The sequence below is a fragment of the Benincasa hispida genome, chromosome 10, assembly GCF_027475165.1.
Source record: "Benincasa hispida cultivar pf3 chromosome 10, pf3_genome.v1.1, whole genome shotgun sequence".
In the NCBI taxonomy this organism is placed as follows: domain Eukaryota; kingdom Viridiplantae; phylum Streptophyta; class Magnoliopsida; order Cucurbitales; family Cucurbitaceae; genus Benincasa; species Benincasa hispida.
The window spans coordinates 35442873-35457029 of NC_143487.1; the positions used below are offsets into that span (position 1 = coordinate 35442873).

Genomic DNA, 14157 nt, shown 5'->3' on the forward strand with positions numbered 1-14157 from the left:
ATTGGCTTTAGTGGAAAGAAGCAATCAAGGCAGAATTAAACTCGCCTTCAAAACGATTTTTGGACCACTAGTCAAAACCTAGAAGGTGTCAAACCTATGAGATACAAATGATTATTTGTGAGGAAAAGAAATGAAAATAATTGTTGGAATGGTACCAGCACACAGCGGAAGCAATAAGGATCGATAAGCACTCTAATTAATTAATTTTGGCAGAAATAAAAACATGCTCAAACAGAATTTATGGGTTTCAAGACATACCCTTGAAGAACCGTTGAAATTTCTACTATTCTCTTGTGTTCTAGATTGAGTTGTGAGACTCAAAATAAGCTGGAATCAAAGGGAACTTGGAGAATGCTCACTACAGCAACCTAATGAAGAACTCCTTCTTCTACTCGAATTTTCAGCCAAAATTCTTTCGGTTGCAACCCTCCAAAATCACCCCAATCTCGTAGACTATCATGCAAAGAGATTTGTTGCATGGGATGCAGCTCATGTTTAGAGTAATTGAAGGTTGAAGATAATGGGTTGTTTGTGAGCTACTTTGAAGATGAAGTTGAAAAATCCAATTTTTCATTTTCATGTTTTTCTATTTCCAAAATCCAATTTTGATTTTAAAATCATATTTTATTTCTAAAATCAAAATTTATTAATTTTACAAATTAATTTCATAAATTAATTTTCTAATAAAATTAATAAATAATCATTTAAACAATTTAAATAATTCTAATTAATTTAATATCCAATATTAAATTAATTTTACACAATTCCATCTTCATATATTTAAATCATATTTGAATATATTGTAACAACCCAATCTTTTGAGTACTCTGATAAGGGTCGTTTACTCATAATTACACATTTACATTCAAAATATTTTGACCATTGAGGAAAATAAATTTTATTAAAATAATGAAGACAGATTTCCAAAATCTATAACAAATAGCAAAACCTTTGTTCCGAGCCCCTAAAATAATGAAAAAAAACTTAAACAAATAAAATTTTGACCAACATTGAGTTTCAAATCAAAACTTTTAAATAGCTTGAAAACGTAAACTGAGCGGAAGCAATTTACATGTCCCGTATGGCACGATCACAGGTCCCTTTCGTCACTCGTCGGTTTGTTCCTATCATTACCTAAAAAACATAAATTAAGAAATGTTGAGTATAAAATACTTAGTAAGTGATCCCATTACCGGGATCAGGCTATGCATCCACGAGCAAAGAAAAAATAACCCATGGCTCATGTAGCTACATCGATTTTTTATGGTGAAAGAAAAACCAAAAGACATACTATCTTGCCTTGAAACGCATGTCTAGCGGCCAGTAGGCACACCGTCAAACATGATAATAACATGAACATGAACCCGTCGACTCACACATGTCTAGCGGCCCGTAGGCACACCATCAAACATGATAATAACACGAACGTAAACCTGTCGGTTCACGCATGTCTAGTGGCCCGTAGGCTCGACGTCAAAACATGAAACATGAAAATAAAAGTAACATGAACGTAAACCTGTCGGCTCACGCATGTCTAGCGACCCGTAGGCACACCGTCAAACATGATAATAACATGAACATAAACCTGTCGGTTCATGCATATCTAGCGGCCCGTAGGCACACCATTAAACATGAAACTAGACCCGTAGGTCTTCTGAAATAAAACATGCGTCAAGGTGAGACAATAAACCGCTCTACTGGTCTATTCATGCATCACATACATAATATTAGTACTGATTAGAAATTTTAACATGCTCATAATACTTGTAACTACCATGCAACTAACAAAACATAATGACAAACAAAATCATGCTCCAGAGTCTACCAAGTAACTTTATAGGTCTAATCTAAGTCGTCTGGCACGAAGGCACCGATAATAGTATCACTTACCTCAACTTGGTAAAACGTAAAACAAAATCTCCTTAGAACTTCTTTAGCATACTTGAATCAACCTAAAGTTGTGGCTTGGTCCAAGACAAATTCCAAAACTTGATTCAATTAGCCAATCTGATCCAGAATTAAATCCAAAAATTAATAACTTAATTTTCCACTATTACTCTCAATCCAAAAGAATAACCATCCAACAACTTACAAAACTTACTGATCTTCACCAATTTTTTGCAAAACAAAATGGTCTCATCAGTTACCAATTTAACCCAAAATCAAATGGGTGAATTTCACCTTCCAAATTATAAGGAAAAATAAATCTTACCCAAGGTTTTTCTCAAGATTCCGACAAAGATCAGGCAGTGACGGTAGATGGCACGTCGGCTCGTGGATACTATAGATAGGCAACGGGTTTTGCTATCGGACGGCATAAATTGTTTAGGCTCGCGACTAGTAGTGTGGGTCTTGCATGAGGAGGGTTTGTGAGAGTGAGAGAGAAGGAAAATTTCTAGTTTTATAGATTTTATTCAGCAGCGATTACGAACAAACTAGAGCTTCAAACAGCGATGCAACTGTTCAAAATGAAACTCTATATGTCTTGAACAAACTGACCAAATTTGAGCACGATCCAACGATTCAAACATTAACAATCGACAATTTTGTGAAAGTTGTCGCTGAAAAACCGAATTGTTTTCTCTCCAAATTTTGACCTCTTTTCACTCTCAGTTGATTTTGAAAAAAATCTCAATTCTTTTATTTTTTTTTTCAAATTTTAAAAAGATAAATAAAATATTTTATCACAATATCTCCAAAATCTCCAAAAATTCTATTAAATTTATAAATCAATTAACTTTTCAAATTATCTTAATTTAGACTTCAAAAACCAAAATTAAAGGGCATAAGATCCATCAATTTGATACAAATTAAATCCTTCCATATATTTAAATCAATTCAAAACCACATGAAATTAATTATCTCTTTTAATTTTTTTTTTTTTTTTTTAAAGTTGGCTCTAAAATCCAAAATCAAGAGGAAGCAAAATTCAATATTTTCAAGATAATCAGTTCGAATATCTAATCAATTAAATCAATTTAATCAATAAAAGTTTTTCAATTATTTCAATTTAACCCAAATTTTCCAAATGAAAGGGAAATTTAAACTCAATAATTTTAGATAATTAACTTAAATTTTTCTGAAATTCGGGATGTTACATATATATTCTCCAATTCCGTTTGATTCTAATTTGAACGTTTCAAATTAACTTACTAGAGCTAAACCATTTTCGAGCTAGTAGGGGGACCTAGTGGACCTACAGATCATGGGCTTCAACTATCTGAGATTAATCGGCTAAACTCATTAGACCAATCTAACCCCATTCGTTAACTAATGGGTCACTCCACTGAAGCCCATAGTTGAACTCCCCTCACTGTATATTATGTCCACTCAATCCCAGTTTGCTCATAATAATGGTTAGGTCGAATCTCTGTTTTACCCCCGAAATTATCGGACCCTAATGAACAATTGTTTTGTGATCCAATCAACAAAACCGAGTCCCTTTTGGGCCAGTGAGAGAGCGGGGGCCCTTTGTTCAAGACCCAAAATCAGGAACAACCTTTCTACTATCCCTAAAAGTGGGTAGGAGCGAATTTCATCTTGCACCTTATGTTTTCAACTATCTATCTAGTCTTACTCCTGAAATGGGAGGTTTATTGAGCCGACACTGTTGAGCCAACCCTCACCTATGCAAATCTAAGGATAATTCCAAATAAACAAGAGTTCATAGTTAGCTCAGCATTAAGGTCAAGTTACCTAGGTCATCGCTTTGAAATAGTCAGTCTTAAACAGGAAACAGCGTTATAAAGTAAGAATGACTAATTTCGTGGTCCGATCTTGTACAAACCCTTTTACACAAGGACACCCTCACTCCTCATGTCCCAACATAAACGAATTATGATCATTTCGTTTGTAGCACTTTACAACTCCTTGTAACAAATACAGAGCAAGCCACATCCGATAGTATTACCAGAATAAGGTACCCAACCTTATTCATATTCTATAGATCATTTTGACTATTTACTCGAACCTGATCCACCTTTATGTCTCCACATAAAGTTCAAGTACTCATCCAATAGTCAAGAGACTTTTAGATTTATTGGATTTCTCATAAGCAAAACATCTATTCAATAACACCTTATTGAATTTCCAGAATAAGTTCTAGTTTACAAACCACGAGTTTTAGGACATAAAACCCAACAATAATGAGGTCACAAGATATAAAGTAAGACTAGTTGCACAAGGTTTTTCACAAATACCTGGTATTGATTATTAAGAGACATATTCTCCGAAGATGGATGCAGTTACACTAAGATATTTAATTGGTCTAACTGTGTTTGAAAATTTAGACATGTATTCTATGGAGGTAGACACAACATATTTATATGAATCTCTTGATAATGATATTTATATGAGAATCTCAGAAGGATTTAAGGTACCTGAAACATATAAATCAAATTCTCGAGAATTGTATTCAATAAAGTTATAGAGATCATTATATAGATTGAAACAATTAGGGCGAATGTGGTACAATCGCTTGAGTGGATATTTGTTGAAAGAAAGATATCAAAATAATACAATATGTCCATGTGTCTTTGTAAAGAAATCACAATCAGGATTTGTTATTATAATTGTATATGTTGATGATTTGAATATAATTGGAACTCTTGAAGAGCTTTCAAAAGTAATATAATATCTTAAGAAAGTATTTGAGATTAAAGATCTAGAAAAAAACATAATTTATCTTTGGTTTACAAATTGAGCATTTAGTAGATGAGATATTTGTTCATCAGTCAACTTATATAGGAAATTTTTTTAAAAGATTTTATATAGACAAAGCACATCCATTGAACATTTCAATTGAAGTTTGTTCATTAGATGTGAGGAAAGATGTATTCGACCTTAAGATGATAATGAAGAATTTTTTGGTCCTGAAGTACCATATCTTAATGTAATTGGTGCACTTATGTATCTTGCTAACAATATAAGACCAGATATTGATTTTTCAGTAAATTTACTAGTAAGATATAGTTATTCTCCAACAAAAAGACATTGTAATGGAGTTAAGTATATACTCTGTTATCTCCGAAGAAGGATTGATATGAGTTTGTTTTATTCAAATAAATTAAAATGTGTATGGCTAAGATCAATTACTTAACATATTTGTGGGACATGTGGTTTGTCTTCTAGTAAAAATCTTCCAACGATGTTATACGAAGACAACACAACATGCATATCCCAAATCAAAAGAGGATATATTAAAGGAGATAGAACAAAACATATTACTCTTTTCCCTTCACTAGGATTATGCATGTAATCCACCTCCTACTCCTCAAGTTCACAGCACTTAACAATTATAATCGCAAGTAATTTGACGTTTTTCATCCTATTTAAATAAAAAAACATTGCAACTATTTTGTTTTTACAAATGCAATTTTTTTTATAGTACAAGCACTATGTCAGTTGAGCTACATTCATGTTGGCCAAATGCAACTTTTCTACCTACTATTGAAATAATTGTGACATAGTTGATAGTATCCAATTAAAACATGTTTTTGTTTAGATAATAATAATAATAATAATAATAAACATGTTTAGTAATTTATTTTTTTCTGAAAAGAAAATGTAGTATTTATCATTATTATTTTGGATAAAAGGAATTTTAATTGTTACTTTCATCTATGAATTTAAAATTATTTCTAAAATTGTCTGACGGTTGACACCATCTTTGGCAGGTACCTTACTAGCATAAAGGGTCAAATTTTCGTTTTTCCTTATTTTCCTTATATTTGGCACCTTTTTATTTTTGTAAAAGCTTCTAAAATATTTACGAAAAATTTCATTAACTATGTACCATAAATTGAGATAGACTACTATAAATTTTAGCAGTTTTATCCTTTTAAATAATTTTCCATTTTGTAAATTTCCATATCATTAGAATTTAATTTTATATTCAATGCCTCTTTCTTCTGAATAATAATAATAATAATAACCTATGCTTCTTAGCCAAATATAAACAGAAAAAAATTATTTTCTCTAAAACATTACAAGATTAATCTATCAATTTAAATTCGTGTCCGTTTGAAATTTTGAAAATACCTAAGAAGACTATGAACTTATAATTTCGTATCTAATAATTTTTTATTTTAAAAAATAAACAATTAATTAATCAATATTACTAGATATAAAATTGAAGATATCCAATTTTACGTCTATTTGCATCCTTAAATTTTTACCATACATTCGTGAATTTTTCTTTTTTTCAAAAAAAAAAATTGTATAATGGTTTTAGAGATGTGTTAAATAAAAAAAATAATAAATAAAGGATATATTAAACATAAAAAATTAAGTTTAAAGATATATTTGATTTGAATGTTCAAATAACTGACAACTCGAAGAATCCAAACTGTCCAACAAAAAATGTAATGGTTGAGTTGAATTAGTTTTGTTCTTGGGATTGGTTGGGTTAAACTTTTTCTATTTTATTTAGGTTGGGTTGGGTTGATCGAACCTAACCCCGAGTTATATATATTTGCTTAAATTTTGATTATTTTGTATCGGTTAATTTGTAAATTTTTAATATTTTTTTTAAATTTGTTATGATATTTTTCTTTATTTAAATTTGCAATAGATATAATAGATATTTGGTATTTAGCATTTGAATTTTATGAAATTTTAGTTATTAGTGTGTTGTTGTATATAAATTTACATATTTTTAATTAAAAAGAATAAATAAGATATAACCCAACAACTCAATCTGAATTTTAAGGGTTGGGTTAGTTGGGTTGGAGATATTTAGGTTCTTTGAGTTACCAATCCAGGTCTAAAAAATACACTCAACCCAATCCTGTATACCCTTATATTTGACACAAAAATAAATAGCTAGTTATTAAACAAATTTCAAAGTTTAGAGAGTAAATAGACACCAACCTAAAAATTCAAGAACTAAACATGTAATTTAACCTTGCCGTAATTATATTTTACTACTTCTAATATTTCAATCCATTCCATTCATTTGTTTTATTTTAATTTTTTTTCTTGATATTTTTTTAGTTCAATAATACGGAGTGGAAGAATGAAAGTAAAAAAAATGTATGTCTTAACTAGATGAACCTACACTCAAACAAGTTATTATTTCTAGAGTTCGTTTTACTTTAGTATTTATATTTCATAGATGGAGAAAATTAGTTCTCCTATATTTATTATAAAATTAAATTACAGATAATATGTATCACATGAAAATTCTTTTAACATTTTGAAAGACTCTTTTTTTTTAGTTCAATCATTATCGGGATGTCAAAATGAGCATAGTTCAATTGATTTAATGTTTGTATTCTCAACCTTAGTTCGATTCTCCCACCCACAGATTATTGAAAAAAAAAGAAATTATCGATATTTTTTATCGAAGTAAGCTTAGCTGGATTATGATGGACCTACACTCTCTTTTGAAATTAAAAATTCGATTCTTCAACTCAAAAGAAAGTATATGTCATTTATTGTCAAAACAATGCTCCTCAACTGCTTTATAGTACATTTTAGTGACTAGACTGTGCTTAAAACGTCCCCTTTATCTATTGTTAAACGGCAGCTCGAAGCCTTCAAATGCATCGCGAGAAGCCAAGAGGAGAATTTAAAATTGCAGAAGAATAGCGAAGAGAGTTCATAAAATAATCCAAAAGGTATAAATGGATTGATTGTCTTCGTGATTGTAATCGTAATGTAATGTAACCGCTTTGCTTTCTGCTGTGTCCGTTTCTTGTCAACTTTGGTTCTGCCTCTCTTTGCTACGGCCGGCCGGCCTGGTTTCCCCAACATAGTAGAAACGTAAAACGCTATAAATTTTATAACCCAAAACCCATTCTTCCTCGATTTGACTGCCCTTTTCTTTTGTTTCTTCTTTCGTCTTTGTTTTTGTATTCTTTACTATACTTTTCCTTCTTTGTTTCCTACTCTTTTTCTTTTGTGGGTCTGTGATTTTGACCGAGATGAACGATTTGCTCACGGTAATTTGTGTTTTGGTTTGTGGGTTTTCTGTAATTTGCTTTTGGGATTGCTTAGTGTGGATTGTTCACTTTGGTTTCTGTGTTCCTGTTCCATGAGAGTTTTTGGGTGTTTGTTATGTGTTCTGATTTTTATTAGTTATTATGGTTTTGACAATCTGATAAGTGTGTTTAACTGAATTTCAGCCTTTGAGATGGTTTACACTTATCTCTTAACTTGAAAGATGCAATATAATTCGTTTTTGACACCCAATGTAGCTGTTATATTTGGTAGTTCATGTCTTTCAATCCAAATATGGTTGCATTTTTTTCATTTCATGAAACTGATTGGTTTCGAGTTTGTTGCTGCCTTATGGCAGTCAGTAAGTTCCATGGCGATCTTTTAGTGACGACTTCACATTCATCTTGTTATTGTACCATCGTGTTTGATTTGAAAAGAAAAGCAATTTATAATTCAGAACTAGGTATGATAATTGTTTCTAAAATTCGATCTCAACGTGGATATATTGATTGTTACTTATTCTATATTCTTGTTATCTCCCTCTTAGTAGGACTAGTTTGATTAATCAGCTAACCAAAGATCTTTTATGATGTGTTATCATGTTCTTTACCAAAGGACTCATTCGTTAGTGATGCCAAAGGTGAGGCTTCTAGAGAAATTGATCTCGAGAAGGGAACTCGAGTTCTGCGAATCAATTCTGACATGGGAATGGAGGTTTTCAATAAGCAGGTGTAACCATGGAGTAATTTCGTTTTATTTTCTTCACTCCTCTTCCTTTTTGTACCCTTGTGGGACTTAGTTTGTTCTTCTATAGCCATCCTTCTAGTTTTAACTTCTTTTGCCTACTTTTTCTTCTCTTCTTTGAGTTCAGATACAAGAGGTTGAGGTTCAAGTAGATAAGCTCTCTGGGCTTCTTATTAAACTGAAGGTATGTATGAGTCATTTTGAGCTGGATTCATTATTCTCTGAATTTAGAGCAACTGAATTCTGAGGAATGGCCACAAACTTTTTTATAGGATGCTAATGAGGAATCGAAGGCTGCTACCAAAGCATCAGAGATGAAAGGTAAATGTTTCTCCTTGTCTTATGTCGAGTGACACAGAGAAAAGGGAATATAATTTTCTTTCCGTCTTTGAATTATTTATCTGCAAGTTTGGTTAAGCTTTAACCAGACAACTAAGCATATTAGCCTATCCAAATGTTCCAAACTCCACTAGGCTCCAGAATAAGATAATTTCTATCAATTGTGAATAATCGTTTTATTCTTAAGCGTTTGTTTCAGTCTTAGTACCACATGTCTGTTTGCTCCAAGGGTTCTTGTCATTTCAGCTATCAAGAAGCGTATGGAAAAGGATATCGATGAAGTGGGGAAAATAGCACGCAATGTCAAGGGGAAGTTGGAGGCTGTAAATAAAGATGTAATTCTGGACTTGCTCCAAGATTTTCAAAATTTGTTTGGCTTATTTGTTGTTAAAGTTTTCTCAATTATTTGAAGAACAGTTGCCTATTAATTCAGTTTTCTTCTCTCTAGAACTTGACCAATAGGAAGAAGCCTGGGTGTGAGAAGGGAACGGCCATTGACAGAGCAAGAATGAACGTGACAAAGTTTGCTACCAATTAACATTTTATTCTTATATTCTTGTTTTGGATTGATAATGTTCCTTATGGTAGAATTATGTTTTGAATGGCAGTGCGTTGACAAAAAAGTTCAAGGATCTAATGATAGAATTTCAGGTATTCTGAAATCTCCTTGTCATTGTTTGATTAATATGAATGTTTACCTAATACCTTCACCTGTTTATCCTTGTATCATGTTTCAGACCCTTCGTCAAAAAATTCAAGATGAGTACCGTGAAGTCGTGGAAAGACGAGTGATTACAGGTTCAAATGCTTCTATTGCTAGATTGTTAAAATTATAGTTATGATTAATTATGTGCAGAAATGTCATAGTTATCCTTTTATTTCCCTCTTTTTGATGGCTGAGGCTGAGTAATTTTCTAATATAAACTTTATCATTGTGTCATGTGTGGCTTTATTTGAGCAGTTACGGGTACCAGACCAGATGAGTCGGTAAGCTTAACTTTCAAGTCTAAACTTAGAAATTTAAGAACAAACCAAAATTTTGTTGTGACTGACCGGAATTTTAATGAAATATTAGACGATTGATCACCTTATAGAAACTGGAAATAGTGAGCAAATATTCCAGAATGCATTTGAACAGATGGGACGAGGACAGGTATGTTATACATAAATACAGTTTCAGTTAGATTTATTATACACCAGAAAGTATACCTTCAAACTGTATTTGTCCTGTTTCTTTGACAATCATTACTATCGAATGATTGATTTACTATGACCATTCCTAATTTTCTGCTCTTTACGTTGATGCAGGTTATCAGTACCGTGGAAGAAATTCAAGAGCGACATGATGCAGTTAAAGAAATTGAAAAAAGGCTCTTCGAATTGCATCAGGTATATATTTTCTCTTGGAGCGACAATGCAGGATTCTTAGTAGTCTGATGTATTTCTTTTTTCTTGGTCAGATTTACCTTGACATGGCAGTTTTAGTGGAAGCCCAGAGTGAAATTTTGGATAACATAGAAAATCAGGTTTGTCCTACTTCTAACTCTTGGTATGTATAGATAGTTTCGTCCTTTGGTCCTAGGTGTCGATGATCTCTCGTCCAGGTTAAAAATATAGTCGATCACATCTGAGGATGACTTCGCTTTAGAATGGATGTGAATTGCCATTATTGTTCTTCTATTCATAGTTGCTATTATAGTTTGTTTGTGTGATCCAACCATAGAAGAATGAACAAGAGCACCTTCTTCTGATCTTATTTTCTTGCCATTTTTTATAACTCCATTTGCTCAATATGGTTTGTTAATGCATGGTGGAGTGTCATGCAGAACAGTTTTTGTGCATAGCACCGATAAGTTCAAATTGATTAAGTTGAATTGTTTTTGGATCTGCAACATTTTTGACATAGGTAACGAATGCAGTCGACCACGTTCGAACGGGAACCGATGCCCTCCAAACTGCGAAGAGCTTACAGAGGAGATCAAGAAAATGCATGATGATTGGCATCATATTGCTTCTGGTTATAGCAATCATAATCATCCTCTCAGTGCTGAAGCCATGGAAGAAGTAAACTGATGGAAATGATACCAAAATGTGGACTCAGTTTTCACAGTTTCCATTGCTCACAATGTCCTTTCGTTGTAGAATCGTCGCTCCTTCAAATTACAAATTTTATTTTGTTTTATTTCTGTAGAAGCAAAGCTTTTTCTTGTATTTTTATCTTAGAAGTTAAAAAGAAAGTCAATTTTTTGTTCTTAATATTTTACTAGAATAATGTAAAAATAATGAAATAGATAAATTATTGCCAAAATAATCTACATCCATATTATATCTAAAATGGGCAAACTGGGGAAATCTTTATCTTCCATTTTGCCCTCAGATATATACCTACTATGCCTTTGGTTAGTTATTTATACGTGAATCTTTGCACATTTTCTATAAAACATCATTTCATTCCATAAAAGCATCCTTTTATTTTGCCCCCTCACGCATCAAAACTCTCATATACCTTTCTAATAAAGCATCATTTCATTCCATATGGATTTTTAATGGATTAGAGATTTTAGAGATTTTAGGGATAATCCATCTCTTCAAAATAAAGGTAACTATTAAGTGTGTTTTTTGTTTCTTTTTTCATTCTTGTCAAGTTATAACTCTAATCACTACCACTTTCATTGGGTCACTTGCAACATCTTCAAGAAAGACAAATATTTTCAATAGAATAATGTAAGTGCTCATTTTGGTTATATACTTTAAGTGTGCGATTTTTCTTTTTTTTTTTTTTTTTTGTCAAATAGAGGAACTCTTCTTGTGAAGTATTGAATTCAAAGAGAGTAGCAACAATAAAGAAGAAAGAAGACAATAAACTATTATCAATAAAACAATGTAAGAGCTTATTTTGCTTATATATTTTAATTGCATGATTATTATTAGGGAAATTCTTATAAATAGAAAAAACTAAAAATTATTTACATTTTATAGCAAAAAGTTTCAAAAGTGTTTTATACTTTTGGAACTTTTTGGTGTAAATATTTTTAAATATTTTTTTATATTTAAAAAGCTCATTATTATTATTTATTTATTTTTATGCCAAATCAATGAATCCTTCTTGTGTTTTCAATATTGAATTCAATTAATGCATACAGAAAATTTGAAAAAATGTTGAAAGAAAGAGATACGGAGGGAGGAGAGGAAATATGGAGATATTTTTTGTTTAAATTTTCCTAATTTTAACGCACATCTATTCATTTTTCATTATTTTCTCGTTAATTTAATTATTAGGAAAATTAATCCAAAAAATATTTACCATTTATAGAAAAAAGTTAAAAAATTGTTTTGTATTTTTTAAATTTTTTTTGTTATAAAGTGTAAATATTTTTAAATATTGTTTTTATATTTAAAAAGGCCCCATATTTTCATTAAAAAAAATAGAAGTGGTTATTTGGTTGTTTAAATCAATTAGAGCTTGTTTTGTTCTTCTCCTCTTATTCCAATAAAAGAAACATATTTAGGAAAGTAAAATATTTTCATAAGAAAATGAAAAGTGGTTATTTGATTGTTTAAATTAATTAGAGTTTTTATTTTTCTAGATTAGTGAAAGCATAATCAGAGAAAGTTGGTTGAGAGAAAAATGTAATAGGAAGAATATGAAGGGATATAGAAAAGATTTGAGAAAATTGAGATAGGGAGAGATTTAGAATATAATCTTTCTAATTTTAAATTTTAAGATATTTTGTAATGATTAATTATATTATATTGATTCTCAAAAAATAATTATATTATATTTATTCTTTAGTCAAAAAATTATATCACATTATCCTCCTTATATTTTTATTTATTTTCAATCTCTAATATAAATAGTTGTATTTATTCTCAATACCATATATTTATTGCCATATTTACAAGGGTTAAAACTCCTTTTAACCTTTCTTAAATTAATAAAACCATATTATATTTTAAATGTTTTACTATTTAATTTAAGATAGAGATATTAAATTCTTCTAAGAATAAAGATAGAGGTATTAAATAATGAAATAAATTTTTCATAGAATGTATCATAAAAAATTTAAAGATAGCAAACAGACTTTTTCCCCCTTCTTTCTAAAATTAATAAGATATTCATTTAAAATAACAACAATAAATAACAATAATAATTAACTTTTTCCTCTATATAGCAAAAAGTTTATTTTTGGGATTTTTTTATCTGTAAGAATTCTCTTTTTTCTATCCAATAAATATTAAAAATATTAAACTTTGAAATTTTTTAAACAATTTTTTTTTGTTTAATTTTGTATTTACAAAATTTATTTAAAGTGTCTATTTTACCCTTTTAAACATAACACCAAATTATTGGTAAAAAAAATATTATAATGAAATGGTTTTGTTGATTTAAATACAACAAAAATTTACGTAATTTTAACATATAAAACAAACAAAATCCTTGGGAAAAAAACTATACTATAACTATACATAAACAAAATCTTCGAGGAAAAAAACCACGATCATACATAAATATCCACAAAATTAGAAGGTTTATCCAATACCTAAGAGGTCAGAGGCATACTTTTTTTAAAAAAATATTCGGAAGTCTGTATTGAAATTTGTAAAAGGAGTAATACTTACCTAACCTATAAATTTCTATATAAATAAATGCTAAAAATGTTCTATATTTCAAAATTTTTAAGTAAAACTTAGATTTCACGTGGAGTGCACGTGTTCCTTAATTATTATTTTAAAAGATAAGTTATTTTATTTTATTTTATTTTTCAGAATATATGTAATTTTCTATATTCATTTTCTCCTAGACCCGTTACTCTTTTCTTTAGAAAAACTAACGGAATATTTTAGGCAAAATATTCTTTCTATCTACTTTTAATATAAGAAAAATATTTTGGTGTATCTTCGACTGCACCTATCTATTTTTGTACAATTCACTCAAATTTTCAATCACAAACGCTTTCTTTTTTTAAAAGGGTTAATCACTTTGGTTACTACCTTTCATTTTATAATTTAAAAGTTATTTATAAAAAAGGGCCCGGCATCATTTTTAGTTATGGCCTTCTAGGCCTTGTTTAATAAAAATCTATTCAATGTGGTCGTCGTTGCCATCTAAATAATAAGGTATATAGTAAGTTA

At 30.2% G+C, this 14157-nt stretch overlaps 1 protein-coding gene across 3 annotated transcripts; it reads left to right on the forward strand.

Moving 5' to 3' along the window:
• The first annotated feature begins 7482 nt into the window (after positions 1-7482).
• Positions 7483-11332, forward strand: LOC120088664 (syntaxin-132-like). Of its 3 annotated transcripts, none has more exons than XM_039046080.2 (13): positions 7483-7619; positions 8557-8670; positions 8813-8869; positions 8958-9006; positions 9271-9359; positions 9473-9546; positions 9633-9675; positions 9762-9822; positions 9986-10011; positions 10100-10177; positions 10333-10413; positions 10485-10550; positions 10931-11332. In XM_039046080.2, exons 2-13 carry the CDS (start codon positions 8644-8646, stop codon positions 11090-11092), a joined length of 813 nt encoding a protein of 270 aa, XP_038902008.1. In that variant the 5' UTR covers positions 7483-7619; positions 8557-8643; the 3' UTR covers positions 11093-11332. The 3 variants fall into 3 exon arrangements, with proteins under 3 accessions (XP_038902008.1, XP_090162137.1, XP_038902006.1); XM_090306011.1 differs by lacking the exon at positions 7483-7619 and adding an exon at positions 7646-7764; XM_039046078.2 differs by lacking the exon at positions 7483-7619 and adding an exon at positions 7655-7943.
• The last annotated feature ends 2825 nt before the right edge of the window (positions 11333-14157 follow it).